At 42.7% G+C, this 23,637-nt stretch overlaps 1 protein-coding gene across 6 annotated transcripts in view; it reads right to left on the reverse strand.

Moving 5' to 3' along the window:
• Positions 1-1,291: 1,291 nt before the first annotated feature.
• YEATS2 (YEATS domain containing 2) overlaps positions 1,292-23,637 on the reverse strand; it is a 108,029-nt gene continuing 85,683 nt past the window's right edge. For 5 of the 6 annotated variants that reach the window (XM_052654300.1, XM_052654254.1, XM_052654336.1 and 2 more), the window contains 10 exons: positions 19,194-19,322; positions 18,594-18,692; positions 11,929-12,031; positions 10,985-11,058; positions 9,316-9,395; positions 8,446-8,647; positions 6,634-6,860; positions 5,719-5,793; positions 4,698-4,771; positions 1,292-3,450 (listed from right to left, as the gene is read on the reverse strand). In XM_052654300.1, coding sequence (XP_052510260.1) covers positions 3,342-3,450; positions 4,698-4,771; positions 5,719-5,793; positions 6,634-6,860; positions 8,446-8,647; positions 9,316-9,395; positions 10,985-11,058; positions 11,929-12,031; positions 18,594-18,692; positions 19,194-19,322 — 1,172 coding nt within the window. In that variant the 3' untranslated portion in view covers positions 1,292-3,341. Of the gene's footprint in view, positions 3,451-4,697; positions 4,772-5,718; positions 5,794-6,633; positions 6,861-8,445; positions 8,648-9,315; positions 9,396-10,984; positions 11,059-11,928; positions 12,032-18,593; positions 18,693-19,193; positions 19,323-23,637 lie in introns of those variants that run through there. The other variant, XM_052654478.1, reaches the window with a different exon arrangement.

The raw sequence follows: 23,637 nt of genomic DNA on the forward strand, positions 1-23,637 counted from the left end.
TCTGCTGCTTTGGTCCAGCAATAGCCCCTGTCCGTCACAGCCAGCTATGCCTCCCCCTGAGCTTGTCCTAGGAGCCCCATCACTGCCCAAGAGAGGCCTGACCTTAGGAAGGCATCCTGCATGCTCAAGAACAGACAGCTTTTCACAAACATCCCAATGCAACAGCTTTCCTTACTAGACTTCATTAATTATGAGATCTGAATTCTGAAGAAACTTGTTCCACTCACTCTAGGTCTTAATAAGGCTACTCCAGTAACATTATGTTAAGACCTTAGGAAGCCACTGAGATAATAATAGCCTCAACCATGTGGTCCCAACTCATGTAGGTCATATAAATAATACACATAAAGACAGAAATGTACTGAAATATTAATAGTGGCTATCTTTGAGAAGGGGAACTATGGGTAATTTAAAATTTTTTACATTTTACAATATTTGCTCAAGTTTCTATACAATAAGCATTTTTGTATTAAAACAGTTTAATGTGTTAGGTAATTTTAGCCAATAGAGTTCAAATTAATTATTCCATAACCAAAGTTAGCACTGCAGTAGCAGGCTTGATCAGCTGTGAGGAGGCCCAACCAGAGGGAAGGGCCCCAGTCACTGAGAGCAAGATTGGCGGTTCCAACTGAGAAAAACCCATTACAAACACTAATATTTTCATCCTTGTAGTAACTCCAGGATTTTAGGTCAAACTCCAAAAGGCAGCATTTGAGAGAACTTTGGCTGTGCAGCCCGCCCCAAGCCGACGGGGGATCCTTTGAGCTCTTGCTGGTCACACACACAGGCTCCTCCAGTGAGGAAGAGAGTCCCCGATAAGGTACTGTGACACTGTCCTGTGGCTGCTGTCAGAACTGTGGCTGACACACACAACACTCAGGAAAGGGGCCTAAGCAATGCCCCTATTCTTCCTCCAGACCATTTGACTCCCTAAAGGCTGATACTAAGTGAAGTCTGGTCCCAAGAAAGCTACATACTTGGACTGTCTCCCAGGGCCTCCTCCCCAAAGAACTTCTTACCTTTACCTTTGAAGAACCAAAGCTTCCAAAATAAAGCCTTTACTTCTATTAAGGGTGGATATAAATAGTCATTTCTGAAATATTTCTGTAGTTCCTGTAGTTTTTTCTGTGCTAGCAGATGGTCCCAGCAGGACCAGGTCACAGGAGTAACTTTTTCCAGGCCTCAGCAGAGACCCATTCTTGCCAAACGGACCAATGTGCTTCCTGGTTGGAAGCTGTTTCCCTCATTGCCTTGGCTTTAAGGATGCTCTGAGCTCAATCAGGTTGTTTTCCTTCACTCTAGGCTGTCAGAAATCATATGTCCAGGGCCAACATGCATTCTTCCAAAACTGTTTCAGATTTTTATGTAACTGTGATCCTTCTTCTACTAGCTGCAAATTCTTTTTGGAAAGAAGTAGAATACACAAACCCCTACACCTCTGCCTCGCCCCAGCTCTTTGGGACCTAACCTAAGAAAAACCCTACCCAAGCGCAGTGCTCCAGACTCAGAAAATGCAAGTCGCTCAGTCGTGTCTGACTCTGCAACCCCATGGACTATACAGTCAATGGAATTCTCCAGGCCAGACTCCTGGAGTGGGTAGCCTTTCCCTGCTCCAGGGGCTCTTCCCAACCCAGGGATCAAACCCAGGTCTCCTGCATTGCAGGCGGATTCTTTAACAACTGAGCTATCAGAGAAGCCCCCAAACTCAGAAAAACCCATCACAAATACCAAAAGATTTACTGTAGATAGTTACACATTATGTTACATATTATGATACAAACACATCTGAAACATTAACATATATGAGGACTGTTTACTATTTCTTTTGCAAAAAGATAATTTCTTGAGGCTTTCATACCTAAGAACTGAATCTGTTCTCATTTGGATCAAATCTTCGATCCTGTAGATATGAGTCATCGTCCACTGGTAAATGAGTCTACACCTGCCCATTAACCTTGCCTGGAGTATTTTATGTACAGAATATCTGAGTCTTCACCACTAGACTATTTTATTCTTAACCAGGGCACACCCTATGCCTTACTGAATAGATTTCCTTCTGCACTTGCAGTCCTCAGATGCTGAATTTAAAAGGGCAGATTTCTCGTAGTTGCCTCCCTGTCTTTTCCTGAATTGAACATCTAGAGGACTCAGGAAAACATGAATTACCTTGCTTGGGTAAGTTTCTTTGACTTGGGTAGGTTTCAGATCTCCTTGGGGCAGATTCCTAACTGAGAGCAGATTCTTTACTTACACAGAGACTTTGTTAGGAAGGTTGGGGTACTGTCTATACTGAAACTGGACATCATGCAGGGTGCCGCTAACCTGCCTTCTATCCACTCTGTCTCCCACGGACCGGGCTCTGCTCACGACCAGCCTGTTCTCACTGCTTCTGAATACTGACCTCCCTGTCACCTGGCTTTGACAGTCATTTCTCTACCTTTAAGGCACTCACAAGTGTTGTTTGAAACACTTTTCTTCTTGGGAACAATTCACCAACAGAGAAGAACTGGATAAGATAAACTTTCTGAGGGACTGTGGGAACCACTGGCCACTCGAGGTGGACTCAGCAGCAGAAGCTCCTGCAGACCACGCCAAAGTATGAACCAGTGCTCTGCTGGCACATCCTCCAAGCTGCACGGGCCTGTGACTAACACAGCAAGGCTTCTCAGCTGTAGTCAAACCTTTTCCTGACCTGTGCTGGACTCTGTTCACCCCTTGACAATGCTGAGACTGGCTCCAGTGATATCCTGTGTTCCATCAAACAGGAATTCTCAGTCTGCAGCCTCCCAAGCTCGTGTGGTTTCCGCACAGGATCACTGCTTCCCGAGTCGACTCGGGGCTGAGTGCGGATCCTCCCCACCGTGGCCACTGCTTTGTGCCGAAGCCCAACCCTCCTCCAGATGTTATCAGGGTAACTGCTGGGGTACCTGGAATCCCAACCCACAGAAATGGGTAGAACTCTAGCTTGCCAGACTCATTTCCTACCTCCTGGAGGGAGACTCAGGCCCATGGTGCCCCCTGGAGTTTTCCCAGAGGACAAAAGGGCCCAATATAAAGTGGCCTGACGCCCCGGACCCTCATGGAGCCTGCACAGAGTGAGTAGATGCGAGCTGACAGAGCATGCATCCACTCACGGCTTAGCTCTAGAATCAGGAAACAAAGTTCTGTCCTAAAGGGATTGACCTGGGACTGAACACTCCGGTGGTATTAGATGGAGGCAATGGTTTGGTGGCCATGATACTCTGAGGCACACAGGAAACTATCATCTCTTCTCCAGAAAAGAAGAGTCATCACAGTTCAAGGCTTTGAATCCTGCTTTCCTGGGAGCATATTCATTCCATTCACTGATCTTCATTCAGTATCCCCATGTGTTTGTTTGTGAGGAAGTCCAGAAAAGGAATGTTGCAAATGGCCTGGTGAATATTACTCACTGTAATTTCTTTGGGAATCCTGGTCCAAAAAAAAAAAAAAAGTTAATTCTCTCAAATATCTAAATTAATTATATGGGGATAATAATGAGTGATAGCCATGGTTTAGGGCCACTCTGGGGGTGGGGAGCAGCTCTATACCTTCTCTCCCCCCATCTCTCTCCTTTTCCATTAATCCCTCTGACTTGGGAGATGTGGCCTACCCTCTTCCCGGCTAGCCCTATTTAGGGCTCAAATCTAACTTCCTACTTACGGGCATGAGATGAATTTCAAGAAGTTGGCTGAATGATTAAGGGAAAACAAAGATTTTGAAGATTGAAAAAAAAAGGAATGAAGTGAAGTAGAGAACAGAATATTGCTGTAGTTCAGTCTTAGCCAGATTAAAGCTGAATCAAAGCACCACACAACTTGGGGACCATGTTTCCCATCTCTTGGAAACTATGCCAGACCAAGTGTGATGTTAAATGTTCTTATCAAAAGCACTCAAGCTGCTTTGTGTCTTCACAGTCAAGGACCATGGTGGTAAGCAGGGGCCGCAGAGGCACTCGGCCCACTCCTGAATCTCTAGCAGGACAAGCAGCAGCAACATTACTGGAACTCCTCTGTTCCCCACTTTTTGTAAAGAGCTCTCCATATTGCCCACTGTGTTATATCCGTGTCAAGTCTGACCTAATAATCCTCTTATTTAGGTCTCTTCATGACCTCAGGTACTCTGTTAAAGTTTTAATAAATTTACAACAGCCTTTAAACAAATACATTTGTTTCCTCTGAAAGGAATGCCAGGATGTGGGACAAAAGGAAAATTCAGCATCTCAGTCAGTGACACAAAGAGGAATGGTCAGCCGGTGAGACTGAAGTTTAAATCTAGGTTCTATGATGTATTTGCTAGGAAAGCCAGGCAAGATAACATTTCAGAGCCCACTTTCCTGATTTCTAAAGAGAGAGTACGAGTTCTGCAACGAAAAACAAATTAGGTAACGTGCAGTGCTTGGCCCCAAGTCTGAAACACTGCTATTATCTTCAATGGCAAAGAATTGGTATATATTCAATCCTGTAACATATCGGAATCCTACCAAACAGTGTCTCTGCAGCAGAGACAGAGACAACACAGACCTCTCACAACCAAGAGATAGAATCAGGCATCTGCTTGGTTGTTTTGAGAAAGTCTGGCTCTGAGAATGTCCCAAGCATGGACACCTCCACCTCCTACTGAACTGATTTAAAGTATAAAACATCTTGATGGGAACTGTGAGGAAGTGAGAACTGTACCTGTTGTGCGATGCTGCCTGGTATCCAACTGCTAAAGCCTGTCTCAGGATGTCGCTGACTAGCTGCTCTGTAGCCTGTAACAGAAGATGCTGTTACTCTAAAATGCCACCTGCATGCTGGCCAGAGGGATGCAGCTGACCCCATCCCAGGCCCTAAATTTGGGAAACCACTGTATCTAAAGATCCAAAGTCCTTAAGGAAAAACTAGAGGTTTGAATAATAGGCCACAAATATAGAGGCCATGCGGAGAAGGCAAGGGCACCCCACTCCAGTACTCTAGCCTGGAAAATCCCATGGATGGAGGAGCCTGCTAGGCTGCAGTCCATGGGGTCTCGAAGAGTCAGACACGACTGAGCGACTTCTCTTTCACTTTTCACTTTCATGCACTGGAGAAGGAAATGGCAACCCACTCCAGTGTTCTTGCCTGGAGAATCCCAGGGACAGGGGAGCCTGGTGGGCTGCCGTCTATGGGGTCGCACAGAGTTGGACAGGACTGAAGCGACTTAGCAGCAGCATAGAGGCCATGATTCTGAATTGTGAAGGGGATGATTTTCATTAATCAGACACTGCTTTAATAAAGGAAACAGGTGACGGCTATTTGTGAGGTATCCCTGCCCCTGGAGGGGATCCACCAGGAAAGAACAGCTGGGTAAGGAACCTGGTTCTGTCATTCTGTTGCCGAGGGCTGGGACAGTTGTGGCCGTTTCTACTGTGACATGCAAGTCACCTCTGAAAGCACTGAGAGCTCTGACTTGCACTTCAGGCTACTTAGCACTTGAAATGGCATTTAAAAATATTGTTAGTGACACTGGCACAGGAACTCTTGCAGCTGCTTTGACACGCAGAGGAATTACAATTGAATTGATTTAAAAATAACAAGAAAGAAATTATAAAGCCTGTCATCTTTGTTCCATTTCTGTCCTTGTCTTTTTCAAAGCATCCTGGGATCCAGTGTGTCCTGCCTGGCTGGCCCCATGGTGCTTCAGCCCCCGACAGCCCCTCAGCTGCCCACAGGCACCCACCTTCAAAAGCATGTCCTCCACCACCGACGCATACACGTTTTTATGCAGCGCCACAGGCTGCAGGGTGATCCCAATCTGGAAGAGCAAAAGAAGGCCTTTTGTTTCTATTTGTACATTAAAAACAAGCATATTTCTGATACCCAAGGAGATGTCTGGGTGGAAGAGACACTCTACAAATGTCCTAGACAAAACTCACGGAGAAGCAACACAGAATGTAACAACCAGAAGAATCTGTTACCCTATTGTGCCATGTTTCTGAGGGATTGTTGAAAATGCTATTAGAATCCTCCTCTCATGCCCAAATCTCCTTCATGAGAGAACACAGAATCTACTATGAATTCTGACAGTGGGGCCACACACTGGAAAGCCTGCATCAGACTCTGAGGCCCTATTTACAAAAGAAAGAAGATATACTTGGAAACTGCCCCATTTTTTATTTCCTCTGTAGGGGAAAAGAACAAGTCTCTCACTTGGGTCCCAGGCAGCCGTGCAGATGCAGTGAAGCTGCGTTCCACCAGAGGCATGTGGACAGTTCTCTCCTGCACCCCAAGGGAGTCAGTGCCACATCCACTCCCTGGCAGGGCACTTGGGAGCTATTTAGAATGTCAGGGAAAGCACGTTCTGACATGCCTCTGAAGGGAAAGGTGCTTCTACTGAGGCAGATGAGAAAAAAGGAGATGAAAAATACGAAACTGCCTACACCTAGCTGCCTTTGCTCCAATGTCATATTCGATGAGCAAGCTCTACACGTGTGATTCACTTTCTTGCCCAAAGGCCCTGACATGGGAAAGCGGGTGCCAGACAGTTCGCCCAGCTTTACCATCTATATCTATCTCCCCAGAAAGTCTGGTGTCAGTCTCTAAGGCACCCGAGCCCCAGGTTAGGGGTCTCACAGCACAGGCCTTAGCCCCCTACCTTCTGTGTGATGTCACCAATAAATTCAGAGCCCGGTGTTGGTGGCAGGTAGAGTTTCATCTCTTCCTGTTTCTCTTCCTGTTCTTTCTTGATGTTTATCTTTAATGGCTCTGAGACGTTGAGGATGTCCACCTCCTCCTCGTTCTCCGGCTCTCTCTTCTGAAACTGCTGCAGGTCCTCCAGTTTCCGGCAGAGGTTGTCAGCGGATGAGAATGATGATGGGCACTCTAAATGAGAGGCAATCAGTCTTATGACTATGGCGACCAAAGAAAAGGGACTTTGCATCTCCAAGGGACCAAAAGCCTGAGACCCAGAAGGATTAAGTACCAGGGAGCTGACTCCTGTCCAGTTCTAAAATTCTACAGACCTATAATTATAGGAACTAGTAATTCATAAGTGAGACAAGCACCAAGACAGGCATCTTGTGTTAAGACATATGTGCTATTAAGGGCAATCTGGGTCAAACAGCACATAATTCTGACTCTTGCCACTAAAAACGAGGCCATCCTCCCACCCCACTGATTTAAAAATTTTTTTTTACTTCTGGAGAATTTAAAAATGAACAGTGAAAAAATCACCCATGTTCTGCTTACAGCTGAGTACTACTACCATTTTAGTGTATACCATGCATCCCATCTTTAGCTGATTTATACAGAGCCCAACAGAGTATATATAGAGCTTTAAAGCCAGCTAGGGCTCTGGGAATGTTCTATGCATCCCTTTTACTTAATGCTAAGTGAGTGAGGTCGACATGGGGTTAAAGACTCCCAGCAGGATGGAGGCAAAGCATTCCAACTCTCTCTACTTTACTGGCAGGACGCTCACAGAGTTAATCAGTCATATTAATAAGAAAGCCCAGTACAGGAAAAATACTGTGTTTTACATACCCTGTCAGAGAAACACAGAAATAATCAACAAGGCCTCTGCTCTCCAAAGCACTTAGCAATAAAAATCTGAGAAATCTCAAGGTTCTGGTATTAAATACCACTGGAGATCGGAGAAAGGGGAGGCCACCCTGCATTAGGGCTCTCAGGAAAGCTTCATGGAGAAAATGAGACTTGTGTTAAGTCTTAAAGGACCCCCCAGACTCTGCCTGTGCTCCGGCCTTCCTCAGACTGGAAGGTGAAGGGTCTGTTTTTCTATAAAGATGCGGTTAAAAGGAGAAAACAATACTTATTCTTTAAGGTGAAACTCAAAACATTCTCCCCATGTATCTTTATGCCCAGCTCCCCTGCACCCCCACCCACATACAGTTATTTGTATCTTTATAAAAAAACCATTTTATCTGCAACATTATTAGCTATTTACACCTGTGCCTCCAACACCAGGCAGTACACCTCCAGACTAGGTTTTTGGAGATAAAATAACATAAGACATTGTCCCCATCTTCAGGGAAGAAGACTCGTAGGTCACAAAGGAAGAAGTACTTCTGGGAGGAAAGGAGGTGGATTAAGAAGGTTTCCAAAGGAGAACTAATGCAGAGGAGGGGGGCACCTGAATGAATGGTGTGTGACTATTGCATGCCGTGGGCTGGAACATCCCCGGCTGGGACTGGGACACTTGGGCACAAATAGTTTGGTAGGGACTGTCAGTGGGGTGGATAAGACACATGGTGAGAGGTGAGTGGAGACTTTTGCTAACCCCTGGAGTCCTCGGGTCCCTTTACCTCAGGTGAAGAAAAGAGCTCTGAGACCTGCTGGGGCTGATGTAGCCTGAGAGCCCTGAAGGCTGAGAGACGAGCATGTGCTCCAAGGAGACGCCTCTCAGCTGCCCATGGTGCTGAGTACACCCCCCACCCCCCGCCTTGCTTACCTGGCTCACTGTCGATCTGGGTCAGCACATCCTCGATCGAGTCCCCATCATTCCTCAGGCTTTCAGGGTCAGGTGGGGTGTAGCCATGGCAGCGACACCAGTGAGCAATGTGCTTGGTTTTAAGTGGAGTCAGGTGGTGAAATCTTGGATTCTTCTCCAGTATTTCTTGTAAGACTTTTCGCATTGTCATCGCTCTTTGCCACTTAAAAAAAATTAGGGGTGGGGGGCGCATAATGAAATCCTTCAACTTAGGAGCACGTTCAAATAAATCACCCAATTGCAAATTACCATGCTAACCTGTTAGAATAACTTTTTTCTGAGGAAAAAAATCTGATGGTGTTTCTCCTCAGTTTAAAAAAAAAAAGTATGAGAACGTTTACCTAATGTTTATAAAATAACTGAAATTCCTAAGCCTGGACTATAAGGTGTTTCAGCTGGTCCCAGCCTGTGATCTCCCACTTTCCCACCCTCCCTAAACCCATCGCTGGCTTTCTCAAAGCTTCCTACGCCTTTGTACTTGCCACTTCCTCTTATAGCCTCACTGTTTGGCAGAGTAGCTGCCACACTGAACAATAAATAGTTGACTTAATTTTAACATATTACAATTCTTTAAAAACTTCTAGAAATTTTTAGCAATGCAGGAAAATAAAGTAGGTCTTTCAAAGGCTACCTACAAGTCTTTGGAGAATGAGATTTTTAACTAAGGAAAAAGTTCTATCATCAAATATTTAACAAAACATGCTGCAGAATTTATGACTGCTCCATATGACGATGTTTATGGAAGCAGCCAGAACGCACATGTGTTTGATTATTTTCTCCAACAGGCTCTCAGTGGTGGCCTGCGTATCAAAGAGGCAGACATGGGATTACCTCAGCAGCTCTCCTTTTCCCAATGTTCCAGCCATAATACTGCTCCACAGATTTTGCAGAAAAACAGCTGGCATCTTCACCTAGAATGCACATATCCAGCAAATTCTGAATAAAGTTAAGATTTAAATAAAATCTTATTTGCTGGAGGCATGTCCAAGAAGTTTCTTTAGACCTCTTTATGGGCTATGTTCCTTACTAGGCAAATTCGATGCAACATAATACAGAAGGGCTTGTCCTTAGAATAGAAGGCATCTCATTCATGTGTACTCAAAACAACAGCCCTCCTTGGGAAATCAGCTTCTGTGGTAGAGAAAGCTTCATCATGACAGATTTTCTATTAAAATAAATGGCAATGGCATTCCACTGGGAGCAGACCTGAGAACCAGCCCTGGCCTATTAACTAAGGTGCCTGGAGCAACCTACATCATCACTCTGGGCTTCAGTTTTCTTAACTGTAAAGTCAAATGACTAGGAAGATGGCTCCTGAACTGCCTTTAAGCTCGAACATTCTATATTTGTACCTGGTTTTTTTTTTAGAAAAGATTAAAAATTTTTTCTGCTGGGCTAGAAGAATCATTGAAAATTAACTTTGAGCTACTTCAAAATGACCCCCTAAACCCTGAGGGGAAAAAAAATTAATTTTTGCTATTACAGCTGGAAAAAAAGCAGGGTAGTCTGTACTTGGCTCATCATTTCATAGTCCCATGAATGTGAAGTGATGATCTGCTTCATCCCTTCCCTCTAAATGTTCACAGGTGACCTTGCCCAAGAGCAGACACCTAAGTATCCACAGGCTGTCAGTCATGCTCTCTGTCAGAGCAACCAGGGCTGAGAAGCAAATGGTTCAGTCTTGCTAACAATGGGCAGGGACAGAGGAGACTTCACTGTTGGAGGTCTTGATAGTCGTGCAGTTCTACAGAGTGAGCGACAGGAGTGTCAGATGAAAGATACATGACTCTGGAATCAAAACTGCATGACCTGTAGCTACTGTGATTTTGAACAGGTGACTCAACCTTGCTTATTCTCAGTTTTCTCATTTGTGAAACGGAGATGACAGCATGTATCCCATGGAGTGAGTGAGTGAGTGAGTGAAGTCGCTCAGTCGTGTCCGACTCTCTGCAACCCCGTGGACTGTAGCCCACCAGGCTCCTCTGTCCATGGGATTCTCCAGGCAAGAATACTGGAGTGGGTTGCCATTTCCTTCTCCAGGGGATCTTCCCGACCCAGGGATCAAACCCAGGTCTCCTGCATTGCAGGCAGACGCTTTAACCTCTGAGCCACCAGGGAAGCCCGGACCATGGTTAAATAAGTAAGTATAATAAGCCTGCAGAGTCTGGCATGCTGCGGGCAAATGCTAATTATTTTCCTTATTAATAAACATTAAAAACAAATACAATTTTATATATACACTACATATTTATAATTTCTATACTATAACAAAAAAAATTCCTTCTGCAGATCAAACACAGTGAAAGTAGTAAAAGACTAACCGACTGACCAAGACTGTGTGAATTCTCAACCCTGCCAATAAGCCACAGCTGTAGCTAAACCCCACCCCAAGATAACTACCGTCAGTATTAATTACAACACCAAGTGATTCAAATTGACTCAATACCCCAAGCAGGTCACAGCTTTAAACCACGCTCCCATATACTCCGTGTGGTCTTACTTTTTGCAGTAATTAATGGGATCTTCTTTACTACTGCTGTTAAGAGTTGCTGGATGGTCTCTAAATGGTCTATCCTAAGGAGGACAAAAGAAAATTAGGGTAGCAAATACAGACAGCGGTCTCTAACTGTGTCTGTGTGTATATACGTATGAATTTATGTATGTATGAAATATTTCTCCTTTACAAGGGAATTAAACCCAACTATATCTGCAAGTCCTTCCTTCTGTATATCACTTTCTTTATAAACAAAGAGCATTTAATGCTTAAAGTCAACACTAAAACAGATGAGACCCCAGGAAGGACAAATAATGCAAACTTGACATTTCCTTTTATATTTTAAAACAGTCGTGTAATCTTTCTGTAGTGTGACTGTCACTAGAGCAGAGACTCTTAGTGTTATTACAGTTCATGCTGTCACCTCCGTGACAGTGGCTAAGTCTCTACTGTCCAGCAGTTTGAGATACTTCAAAATATGCTAGAAGTGGTTTTGCCAGTTTGGAATGAGAAAATCTCAGTATTTCTAGAAGCAGCACTAAGTGGGTTGGGCCATAAAAAGGCAGCTGTTTAAGGGGGCACATATGTGGACACTGCAACACAAAATGTACACACACCTAAGCAATTACATCATAAGAAATTTCACACCCAAAGATGGAGGCAAGAAACTTCATGTTGGCAAGCTCAAAGGGAGCCTGTAATTGCATCCGAGGCTCTTGAGGCAACCAATCAGGTGCCGTTTGGAGGTCACATCGAGGTGTTAAATGAAGCCTCCTGAGCTGTGCAGCAAATGGTAATACGTGTTCACCACGCATGGACAGAAGCTTCTACCCATCAAAGGGCTTAATGCACACAGACAACTCTACATATAGTTGTCACAGGGATTTTTTTTCTCAAGTACCATGACATACTAAAGGCACACCCCCCTTAGAAAGGACTGAGGTAATTACTTAATGACATAGTTTCCCAGCTCAGAACTGTCTTCTGTTTTCACTGCTGTCTGATCATCCTGGGAGGGGCCGCTTGGTGCAGGTGTTTCCGGTTCGGTCTTCACTACAAGGGAATAGAAACAATGAGAGCGCTATTAGGGCTCAATGATGGCACGACACCTGTGGACAGAAACAATGGGAACCCAGTGAGGACGCTGCCACAGCTGCAGAGACACAGCCAGAGTGCTGGGATGGTGCCTGTCGTCACGGGATCAGCAGACAAGGGGAGAACTGTTAGCCTGCATCTCATGACAAAGGCAGGGCAATAAAATGGCTTTTAGATATTTCTTAGAGGGCTAACCATACCACTATGGAAGACCACACACATACACTTGAACAACGCCACATTAAAATACAATGCTGGCCTGTTCTAAGTTTAATATCTTTTGTTTATCATCTTTTAGCATTATCTTAGTGTTCTGAGACACACGGCAAAAAAAAAAAAATCAGATCTTTTGTACTGGGGAAAAATCAGAGCACATCACACGAAGCTTTTCAGTTCAGTTCAGTTGCTCAGTTGTGTCCGACTCTTTGCGACCCCATGAACTGCAGCACGCCAGACATCCCTGTCCATCACCAACTCCCGGAGTCCTCCCAAACCCATGTCCATTGAGTCGGTGATGCCATCCAACCATTTCATCCTCTGTCGTCCCCTTCTCCTCCTGCCCTCAATCATTCCCAGCATCAGGGTCTTTTCAAATGAGTCAGCTCTCCGCATCAGGTGGCCAAAGTACTGGAATTTCAGCTTCAACATCAGTCCTTCCAATGAACACCCAGGACTAATCTCCTTTAGGATGGACTGGTTGGATCTCCTTGCAGTCCAAGGGACTCTCAAGAGTCTTCTCCAACCCCACAGTTCAAAAGCATCAATTCTTCGGCACTCAGCTTTCTTTACAGTCCAACTCTCACATCCATACGTGACCACTGGAAAAATCATTGCCTTGACCAGACAGACCTTTGTTGACAAAGTAATGTCTCTGCTTTTTAATATGCTGTCTAGGTTGGTCATAACTTTCCTTCCAAGGAGTACGCGTCTTTTAATTTCATGGCTGTAATCAACATCTGCAGTGACTTTGGGGCCCAGAAATATAAAGCCAGCCACTGTTTCCCCATCTATTTCCCATGAAGTGATGGGACTGGATGCCATGATCTTACCAAATCTACTATGGAAGATAAACGTGTCAGGAGCATGTCTTCCTTCTGTAGTCTCTGATCAAAACACTGCATGCACACGCGTGCACACACACACACTTCTTTTGCACCAGCTTCCCGGCCGACAGTCTATTCCCTTACGACGCATCTTGTACATGAGCACCAGTACACGCACCTAAAGGAGCGTGCTAGTGTCATTTTCTACTCAACATCCTTCAATAGTTTCATACAAGCAAAGGTCTAGAAGTGAAATACACTAGTGTATCTTCCCCCTTTTCACTGATGCATAACTTGCAAAAAATGCACAAATATTAAGGGTACAGTTTGATAAATTTTACCTACATATACATCCATGCACCCAGCACCCCAATCAAAACACAGAGTATTTCCAGTCCTCAACCAGGGTCCCTTATGCTTCTAGCATTCCTCTCTGCCAATTCCACTTTAAATTTTGTATAACTGGAATCACATCATGCATACCCTTTTGTGTCAGCGTCTTTTTGGCTATTAAAAAAAAAAGCAAAGCTTGTGTATGTCTCTGGGTGCACATATGCATGCATTTCCTAGAAGTGTACCTCCTGGAACACATGTTCCATAACATGTCGATAACACATTTAACTTTATCAGAAACTGCCAAACTCATTTCCAAGTTATTATGTCAATTTGTAGCCCCACAAGCAGGGTATGTGAGTTCCAGGTGCTTCACATCCTTGTCAACACTTAGCAATGCAGTTCTTTTAATTCTGGTGAAAGAACAGTATCACTATGGTTTTAACTTGCATTCTCTTGACAACTGATGAGGGTGAACAACTTTCCATTTCATTGTGTTTAGACATCCTCTTCTGTAAAGTATCTGTTTATACTTCTTGGTCTTTAAAAAAAAAAATTCAGCATCTTCCTCATACTGACTTTTAGGTCTTCTATATTCTGGGGAGAACTCCTTTGTCAGATATATCAACTGCAAATATCTTTCAGGATGTATGTGGCAACTTTCACTCTTAATTTTGTCCATCCGATACAGTGAGGTTCCTAGTATTAATAAAGTCTAATTTATCAATTTGTTCTTTCATGGCTACTTTTCTTGTGTTTTTGAAAAGTCATGAAGATATTCTCATATTCTCTTCCAGAAGCTTTACTGTTTCATCCTTCACATTTAGGTCTAGGACCCAATGCAAATTAAATTTTATGATGTAAGGTACGGGCCAAGTTTTCTTCTTTCCCCCAAATGGATATATCTAATTAACCCAGTACAACTTATTGAAAAGAACATCTTTTCCCTGCTAAGTCTGTCATAAATCAGGTTACCATATATGTGTGTGTCTATTTCTGGGCTGTCTTTTCTGTTCAATTATTCTATTTTGTCTCTTAAAGTTTTTTTTAAATTTCAAAACAATTTCTAAAGGTTATTTTCCATTTACAGTTATTACAAAGTATTGGCTATATTCCCTGTGTTGTACAGTACATCTCTGAACCTGACTTACACCCAATGGTTTGCACCTTCCACTACCCGACCCCTACATTCTATCTGTTCCTGAACCAATACTACACTATCTCAATTATGTAGCCTTACAGTATATATATATCTGATGACCCAAGTCCCCCAGCTTTTTGTTCAAGATTATCTCAGCTACTCTAAGCCTGTGCATTCCCATATACATTTCAGACTATCTTGTCAATTTCTAAACAAACACAAAAACAATACTAGAGGTTCTGACTGGGACTGTACTGAACCCATGTCATTTTGGGAGAGAGAATAAAATCAGGTATTTCAGTAAATTTATATAATTAATTAATTATAATTGTATATCCTTCAAGTTTTTATGTCTTTAAGTTTCTCTCATAAATATTTAGTGGATTGTTGGCAGTTAATTTCTATATAGAACTCAAAGTGGTTTTTATATGTATACCAACTTGTATTGAGTGACCTTGCTAATTTCATTGTCAGCAAGACATTTTCCCCCAACCCCTAGTGATTCTGAGACTTCAAGAAGGAAGTCCTCAGAAAAACTTCAGACACTCTAGTTCTGTAAACGCAAGTATACGCTATTTATTTATTTGGGCCACATGGCACTGCTTGTGGTATCTTAGTTCCTGAACTGGGGACTGAACCTGCCATAGAATGAAAGCACCACGTCCTAACTACACCAGGGAATTCCTGTAAATACAATCATTTAATCTGGCACTCAATTACAAAATCATATAATCAGCTATTTTCAGGTTGGGAAAGCTATTTACTAGATAGGCTCTTCTAAGACTTACATATAATAGCCCCAACTAGAAACAAACCTAATGTCCACCAACAGTAGAAAGGATAAACATATTATGGGCTATCCATCCACCCCTACAGTATGGAATATTACTTAGCAACAACATGGCTGAATCTCAAAAAACACTGAGTGGGTGAATTAAATCAGACACAAAAGAATGCATGTGCTTCTACTAACATAAAGTTAAAAAACAGACAACTGATCTATCGAAGAAATTCAAACAGTGGCTGCCTACAAGGGTTGGGAATTTCTATAGTGTGAATGGGATGCTGGGATCATGCATTTGTCAAAACTCATCAAATGGTATGCTTAATTAAAATCAAACAGAAATGCTCTGGTCCCAGTCCAAAATTAATTGAATCCGAATCTGTATGAGAACTATGATACATACCTGCTACTGAGGAGAGATGCTGGTCTAGGTTAGCATCTTTCATCATGACTGACATACTTCTCCTAAAAGAACTAATCAGTAAATACTTTAGGCTTTGTGGGTCATGTGAACTCAGCTGGAATGACCAAACTCTGAGGCTGCAGTGCACACACAGACAATATATAAATGAATCAGCATGGCCATGTGCCAATAAAACCTTATTTAAAAAATGAGCAGCAGCCTGCAGTCAGCCAACCCTTGCTTCAGATGGTCATCCTGTAAGTTTCAAATCCATCTCTTCCCAAGACTATTGTGAGAGATCCTGGAATGCCTGAAAAAAAGTATTTCAAATTCTGACTGCACTGCCTTCTAGTTTTCTACACTTGGGAAGTACAGACTTAGTATTTCCAAACTTCAGTTTCCTTATTGCAAAATGGATACTGACAGCTCTTTTCAGGTACTTTGATCAGTCAGTTCAGTTCAGTTGCTCAGTCGTGTCCGACTGTTTGCGACCCCATGAATCACAGCACGCCAGGCCTCCCTGTCCATCACCATCTCCTGGAGTTCACTGAAGACTCATGTCCACTGAGTCAGTGATGCCATCCAGCCATCTCATCCTCTGTCGTCCCCTTCTCCTCCTGCCCCCAATCCCTCCCAGCATCAGAGTCTTTTCCAATGAGTCAACTCTTCGCATGAGGTGGCCAAAGTACTGCAGTTTCAGCTTTAGCATCATTCCTTCCAAAGAAATCCCAGGGCCGATTTCCTTCAGAATGGACTGGTTGGATCTCCTTGCAGTCCAAGGGACTCAAGAGTCTTCTCCAACACCACAGTTCAAAAGCATCAATTCTTCGGCGCTCAGCCTTCTTCACAGTCCAACTCTCACATCCATACATGACCACAGGAAAAACCATAGCCTTGACTAGACGGACCTTAGTCGGCAAAGTAATATCTCTGCTTTTGAATATGCTATATAGGTTGGTCATAACTTTCCTTCCAAGGAGTAAGCGTCTTTTAATTTCATGGCTGCAGTCACCATCTGCAGTGATTTTGGAGCCCAAAAAGATAAAGTCTGACACTGTTTCCACTGTTTCCCCATCTATTTCCCATGAAGTGATCAGACTGGATGCCATGATCTTCGTTTTCTGAATGTTGAGCTTTAAGCCAACTTTTTCACTCTCTTCTTTCACTTCCATCCAGAGGCTCTTTAGTTCCTCTTCACTTTCTGCCATAAGGGTGGTGTCATCTGCATATCTGAGGTGATTGATATTTCTCCTGGCAATCTTGATTCCAGCTTGTGCTTCTTCCAGCCCAGCGTTTCTCATGATGTACTCTGCATAGAAGTTGAATAAGCAGGGTGACCATATACAGCCTTGACGTACTCCTTTTCCTATTTGGAACCAGTCTGTTGTTCCATGTCCAGTTCTAACTGCTGCTTCCTGACCTGCATACAGGTTTCTCAAGAGGTGGGTCAGGTGGTCTGGTATTCCCATCGCTTTCAGAATTTTCCACAGTTTCTTGTGATCCACACAGTCAAAGGCTTTGGGATAGTCAATAAAGCAGAAATAGATGTTTTTCTGGAACTCTCTTGCTTTTTCCATGATCCAGCGGATATTGGCAATTTGATCTCTGGTTCCTCTGCCTTTTCTAAAACCAGCTTGAACATCTGGAAGTTCACAGTTCACGTATTGCTGAAGCTTGGCTTGGAGAATTTTGAGCATTACTGTACTAGCATGTGAGATGAGTGCAACTGTGCGGTAGTTTGAGCATTCTTTGGCATTGCCTTTCTTTGGGACTGGAATGAAAACTGACCTTTTCCAGTCCTGTGGCCACTGCTGAGTTTTCCAAATTTGCTGGCATATTGAGTACAGCACTTTCACAGCATCATCTTTCAGGAATTGAAATAGCTAAACTGGAATTCCATCACCTCCACTAGCTTTGTTTGTAGTGATGCTTTCTAAGGCCCACTTGACTTCACATTCCAGGATGTCTGGCTCTAGGTGAGTGATCACACCATCATGATTATCTGGGTCGTGAAGTTCTTTTTTGTACAGTTCTTCTGTGTATTCTTGCCACCTCTTCTTAATATCTTCTGCTTCTGTTAGGTCCCTACCATTTCTGTCCTTTATCGAGCCCATTATATATATATACATCTCTCTCTCTCTCTCACCAAGCAACTAGCATGGTGCTGGGTTATTTTAGGCTCTTACAGAAGGTAGTTATCATTACTGTAGATGTTACAGATGTCAAAATGTTTTGTTCTAACACACTGTACTCTCTCCATCCAGTCAATCGTCATAAGTGTCCCCACTTCCAGCTGCCAACATCTGACCCTACCTATGGCTCCTTTACATAACTGTACACCCCAGGTGAGTCCCCTTGATTGGTCTACTTGCCCAAACAAGCCCTCTGAGTCTTCATCTCTACTGTTTCCTTAATCTGGCATGCCTCTCCATAGTAAAAAATGCTTCACTCTTAAAAGTTCTGGTTAAAATCCATGTTCTATACCAAAGTGTTATCCACTTCCACAACCCCTCATGTTCTATGAACCACACATCCTAGACTGAAATATTTCAGCATTCATTTTTCAGATCACCTACTGTGCATCTATCAATCACTGCTTGCTGTCTACTGCAACTCTCTCCAACCTGATTATAAATTCTTGGGGGGCAGAAATGATGCTTTACACATCTCTGTACTTCCCTCAGTGAAGTCTGTATATAAACATCCTACGTATTTTTGAAGCGACTCATTCATGGATGCTGAAATTCAAGGGAGTCTTATGATAGTAAAGTCTTGCATAAAACTTCTGGGCAAACATACTGTGGGAAATGACATACCTTTTGTAACAGCTGGTGGAGCAGGGCTGGGGACAACTGGAGCTGGGGCAGCTACAGGCAGAATGGCAGGTGATTTGCTAGTAGAAAATGATTGAACCACTAACAGGCAAAAGAGGAGGGGAGGATACAAGAAATATAGAAATTATTTTAATGAAAATAATCTATCTCCCAAGGTGATAGCTCTACTGTAGATGACTAGCACAAAAACAATTTCAGTGTAACAGAAATGGTACCGTCCTTGCTTTACACACAGATTTATAAGGTGGGCTATTTACTATTAGTACCAGGGTAACTGAGCTGTTATTGTCAACCATAGAAATGCAGGCTTGGTCACTAACCTCATAAAGTAAAAACTCAACTGACCTGTACTCTCATAAATGTTTAAGATAAACTCCCCTGCTCACCTTTAGAAATGAGCAGTTATTTAGAAGTCAATGGATCACTTGGGTTTTACTTTCAGTCCCAGAGCTGGTGCCAGGGAGTATGGCGACAGCTCAAGGGCAGGCTGTACAAGGCAGGAATGGCCACTAAAGGACGGACTACAGACCTTCCCACCAGACAGACTTAGGGACAACCACACCCAATAGGTGAAGGACTCACCTTTATTCACAGGCATCAGTATCGTCTGCACACCTCCAGATGTGTTTACACTGAGTGGTTTGAGCTGGCTGGGGATCGTCAGGACAGCCTGCTGGGGATTGGATTGACCGGAGTGAATCTTTAACAATCCTAAAATAAGTTGGAAGATAAGGCCAAGCTGAAGATCAGATGCTTCCTTAAAGTTCCTGCCCTCTTTAGCATTCACATTTTCTCATAGCAGGACGTTCTTAGGACATTTACTCTTTCGATAAAGAGCCAGAAGCATGAGGCAATGGATGAAGCAGGTTTCTCAATGAAACAAAGATGCAACAATAATGATTTATTTTTACCCTGCTATCGTAAGTAATACAAAATTTTTTGAAAAAGTGGAAATAATAGAAAAAGCCACGGAGTCCTACTGCAGACAACCAGTATCATCATTTTGAGATAGTTTTCTCCATGTTAGTTTTCTATGACTATTTATTTGTTTTACATACAGCTGTGATACATACAAACTGGATATAAAATTTTGTATTTTGATTTGGATAATTATCATTTTCCTACCTGAAAATCTTCTCTGGCTCTGGTCTGCCTAGAGTATGTTTCCAAAATTAGTCAAAGCACTTGGAGTCTATTTTAATCTGTTCCTAATTTATTCACATCTCCTTTACAACATCTCTACGTATCTAATGCTTCAATCTATGTACTCACCAGAACTTACAGTTTCCTATCTCTGTGCAGCCTTTATTTTTCAAACCAGATAGTCTCCACTTATTTTAGAAAGGTTCATCCTCTCCTACTTTGCTTTAAAGCAATTTCCATACTCCCATTTCCATCATAAAACTATTCTAGGCATTCAGAGGGCCAGTAAAAGTGTAACAAAAAGAGTACACAAGAAACAACAAAAATGCATGTTAGAGTAACTTAAGAATACCAACAGAGGCTAAAGACACTTAAAGGCACTGGAATGCAGTTGGATTAAGAAAAGGAATAATCTCAAATACTTTCAAGAACAAAGCCTTCAATAAACAAAATCATTCTTTGGAATCAGTGAATGTTAGATTGTTAAGCAGTAATTAGTTACTGAGATGTGCTCCCCACCACCCCCGCCCAAGAGTACAATTACCTGGTTTCTTCATATTTTAAAAATTCTTATTTCTATTTTAATACTACATGCTTATCAGTTGAAAAGTTACAAAGGGCTAAAAGGCATATAACTAAAAACAGCCATCCTTTGCTCCACCTCCCTGTCTTCATCTTGTTCACAGGTAGTACCCACTTTTAACCCTTTTGGTCTTTTAAAAGAATGTGTATATTGTAGGCCTTGATTCAATCTGATGTAACATTTCAATGCTACCCAATGACTTACTAGTAGGGTAGATAAGCTTTAGACCCTATCTTCCCTCTCCTCCAATAACGGCCTCTATTGATTCAAAGAATACCATGACACTATGATTCCATTTCATTTTCTGGAGTTAAAAATTTTCCTCCTTTTCATCTGCTTATTTAGTTCTCTATTTCAACAACATACCAAAGTCTTCCCATGTCCTTCAAAAACACTACAAACCTCCCCTTAAATACAGAGTTCTCCTCCATATGGTCAAACCTCTTAAATAATTTACACTTCCATTTTTAAAGTCAGAGCTATTCTTCCCAGGGTGCTCTGATCTGCTCCATCTAGACTGCTGGTTTCTAGGCCTGCGGCAGAGGTCTCAGCTGTGGAGCATACTTCATAGCTACCCTGGGAGTTCCCTTTGCCTTCCTTCTATTTTTGTCTTTTTTCCTGGTCTACATCTCTTAACACTGATGAAACATATATTTTAATTATGCTCCGAGACAGAATCACAGAAAATACATTTGAAAGGCTGCCTGTCAGAAAATATCTACCCTCATACTTAGTAAAGATTGGGCCAACTGCAGAACTGTAGACTACAAGAATTCCCCTCTAAAATTTTGAAAAGCAATATTCCAGCTTCTGACAAATCCCTTGATAATGTAATTACTAAACTTTTCTGTTTACTTCTGGAACTCCTTTTAGTCTGATGTTGCCAGAGGTCCCTGATACATTAAAGTTTCTTTCTTAGTTTAGTGTCTACTTCTTGGTCTGTCCCCTGCTTTCACCCTGTGCACCATAGATTAATCTAAATGCCGTAGCCAATGACTTATTAAAAGATACACGCAGCTCATGTTACTCCTTAGCGGAAGACCCCTACAATGGCTTCTCTTGGAGTAAAAATCAATGTTTTTACAATGATTCACAAAGGCCCTATGTGATTTGGCCCCAACACTCTGACTTCACCTCCCAGTACTCTTTCCCTTGCTTACTCTGTTCCAGTCACAATGGGAAACTTGTTCAAAATAATTTGTAATGCACACAAAAAAATTAATTGAAAAATTATAAACATTACACCTTAATTAAAAAAAAACCCACATACACAAAATTAATGGATAGTAGAAAATAATGAGTCCCTTATGAAACTATTATATAGAGCTTCATCAGCAGTATCTCAGGAAACCTGAACTTAAAGCAAGGAGACTTAATTTACTGCATGTTAAAAATCAGAAAAAAAGAGAAGGCATTCATTTCTTACAATAGTAATTCCTTCCACTTCTATAATTTCTACTCCAGTGCTAATACACTACCTCTAAACATTCAGTTAGAAGAGAACAAGCAGTCCTCATAAAAAAAAAAACTGGTCAATCTTAACTGAGGGGTAGAAACCATGGGAAAATAAATGAGCCTTAATGTTGGTACTTAACCATCCAAAAAGCAAATGAAACATACGGTCTTGATTTGGAGTCATGAACGAAATTTATATGCAAAGTACATCGTGTGAAATGTTGGCCTGGATGAAGTTCAAGCTGGAATCAAGACTGCTGGGAGAACTATCAATAACCTCAGATATGCAGATGACACCATCCTAATGGCAGAAAGCAAAGAGGAACTAAAGAGCCTCTTGAAGGTGAAAGAGGACAATGAAAAAGCTGGCTTAAAACTCAACATTCAGAAAGCTAAGATCATGGCATCCAGTCCCATCACTTCACTGTAAATAGATGGGGAAAAAATGGAAATAGTGACAGACTTTATTTTCTTGGGCTCCAAAATCACTGCGGATGGTGACTGCAATCACGAAATTAAAAGACTTGCTCCTTGGAAGAAAAGCTATGACAAATCTAGACAGCATATTAAAAATTAGAGACATCACTTTGCCAAAAAAGGTTCATATCGTCAAAGATGGTTTTTCCAGTAATCATGTATGGATGTGAGAGTTGGACCATAAACAAGGCTCAATACCAAAGAATTAATGCTCTTGAACTGTGGTGCTGGAGAAGACTCCTGAGAGGCCCTTGGACTGCAAGGAGATCAAATCACATCAATCCTAAAGGAAATCAATCCTGAATATTCATTGGAAGAAATGATGCTGAAGCTCCAACACTTTGGCCACCTGATGTGAAGGGCTGCTGACTCATTGGAAAAGACCCTGATGCTGGGAAAGACTGAAGGCAGGAAAAGACAACAGAGGATGAGATGGCTGGATAACATCACCAGTTCAGTGAACATGAGTTTGAGCAAAATCCAGGAGACAGTCAAGGACAGGGAAATCTGACATGCTGTAGTCCATGGGGACACAAAGAGTTGGACCCAAGTGAGCAACTGAACAATGGAATCTAGTGATAATTATAGTAACAACATGGTCGGTTCTCCCTTGAGCTGGCCCACTGTTCTAACAGCATCTCCCACTCTAATACTTTATTTCCCTCTCATTCTGTCTCATCTCTGGAAATTCTTTTCCAACATGTGCTAAGACCATGACATTTTTGGTGGACCATATAAGGAACCTGGGGTCTCTTCCCCCACTTATAAACTTTATTTCCCTCTCATTCTGTCTCATCTCTGGAAATTCTTTCCCAACATGTGCTTGGACCATGACATTTCTGGTGGCTCATATAGGGAACTTGGGGTCTCTTCCCCCACCTCCTCGCTTCTCCTTTCTCACAGGGACCCTCTGCCAACAGGCAAGTGCTGTGGAAGCAACTGAGGAACTCTGGCCAGGGTTACCCTCTGGTGTGTTCCAAAGGCCCCACTGCTCACTGAGCCCCAGTAGCTGCCACCCGAACGGGTAAGGGTCTCTCTTTTGTCTTCTTTACAACTGAGGACTAGGTCACCAATATTGTGTAGGCACAGGTCAGGCACTTAAAAGCCATTAGGACACCTGCCACATGAAGACTCCCATGTGAGGATAAGGGGGACACGAAATGGATCAGGCCACAAGGGCATCTGCCCCAGCAAGACAAATTCTGCGCACCGTGTCAGGCACAAAGTGGTTGAAGCAAAAGAGACCACTGTCCCCTGGCCACCGCCTCCCTGAAAGGATTTAAGGCTGATTCCTCAGCCTTAAAAAAAAAAGGAAAAATAAAAATACCCACATAAAAAAAATTTGGTCAATTTTAATTGGGAGGTAGA

The sequence above is a fragment of the Budorcas taxicolor genome, chromosome 1, assembly GCF_023091745.1.
Source record: "Budorcas taxicolor isolate Tak-1 chromosome 1, Takin1.1, whole genome shotgun sequence".
In the NCBI taxonomy this organism is placed as follows: domain Eukaryota; kingdom Metazoa; phylum Chordata; class Mammalia; order Artiodactyla; family Bovidae; genus Budorcas; species Budorcas taxicolor.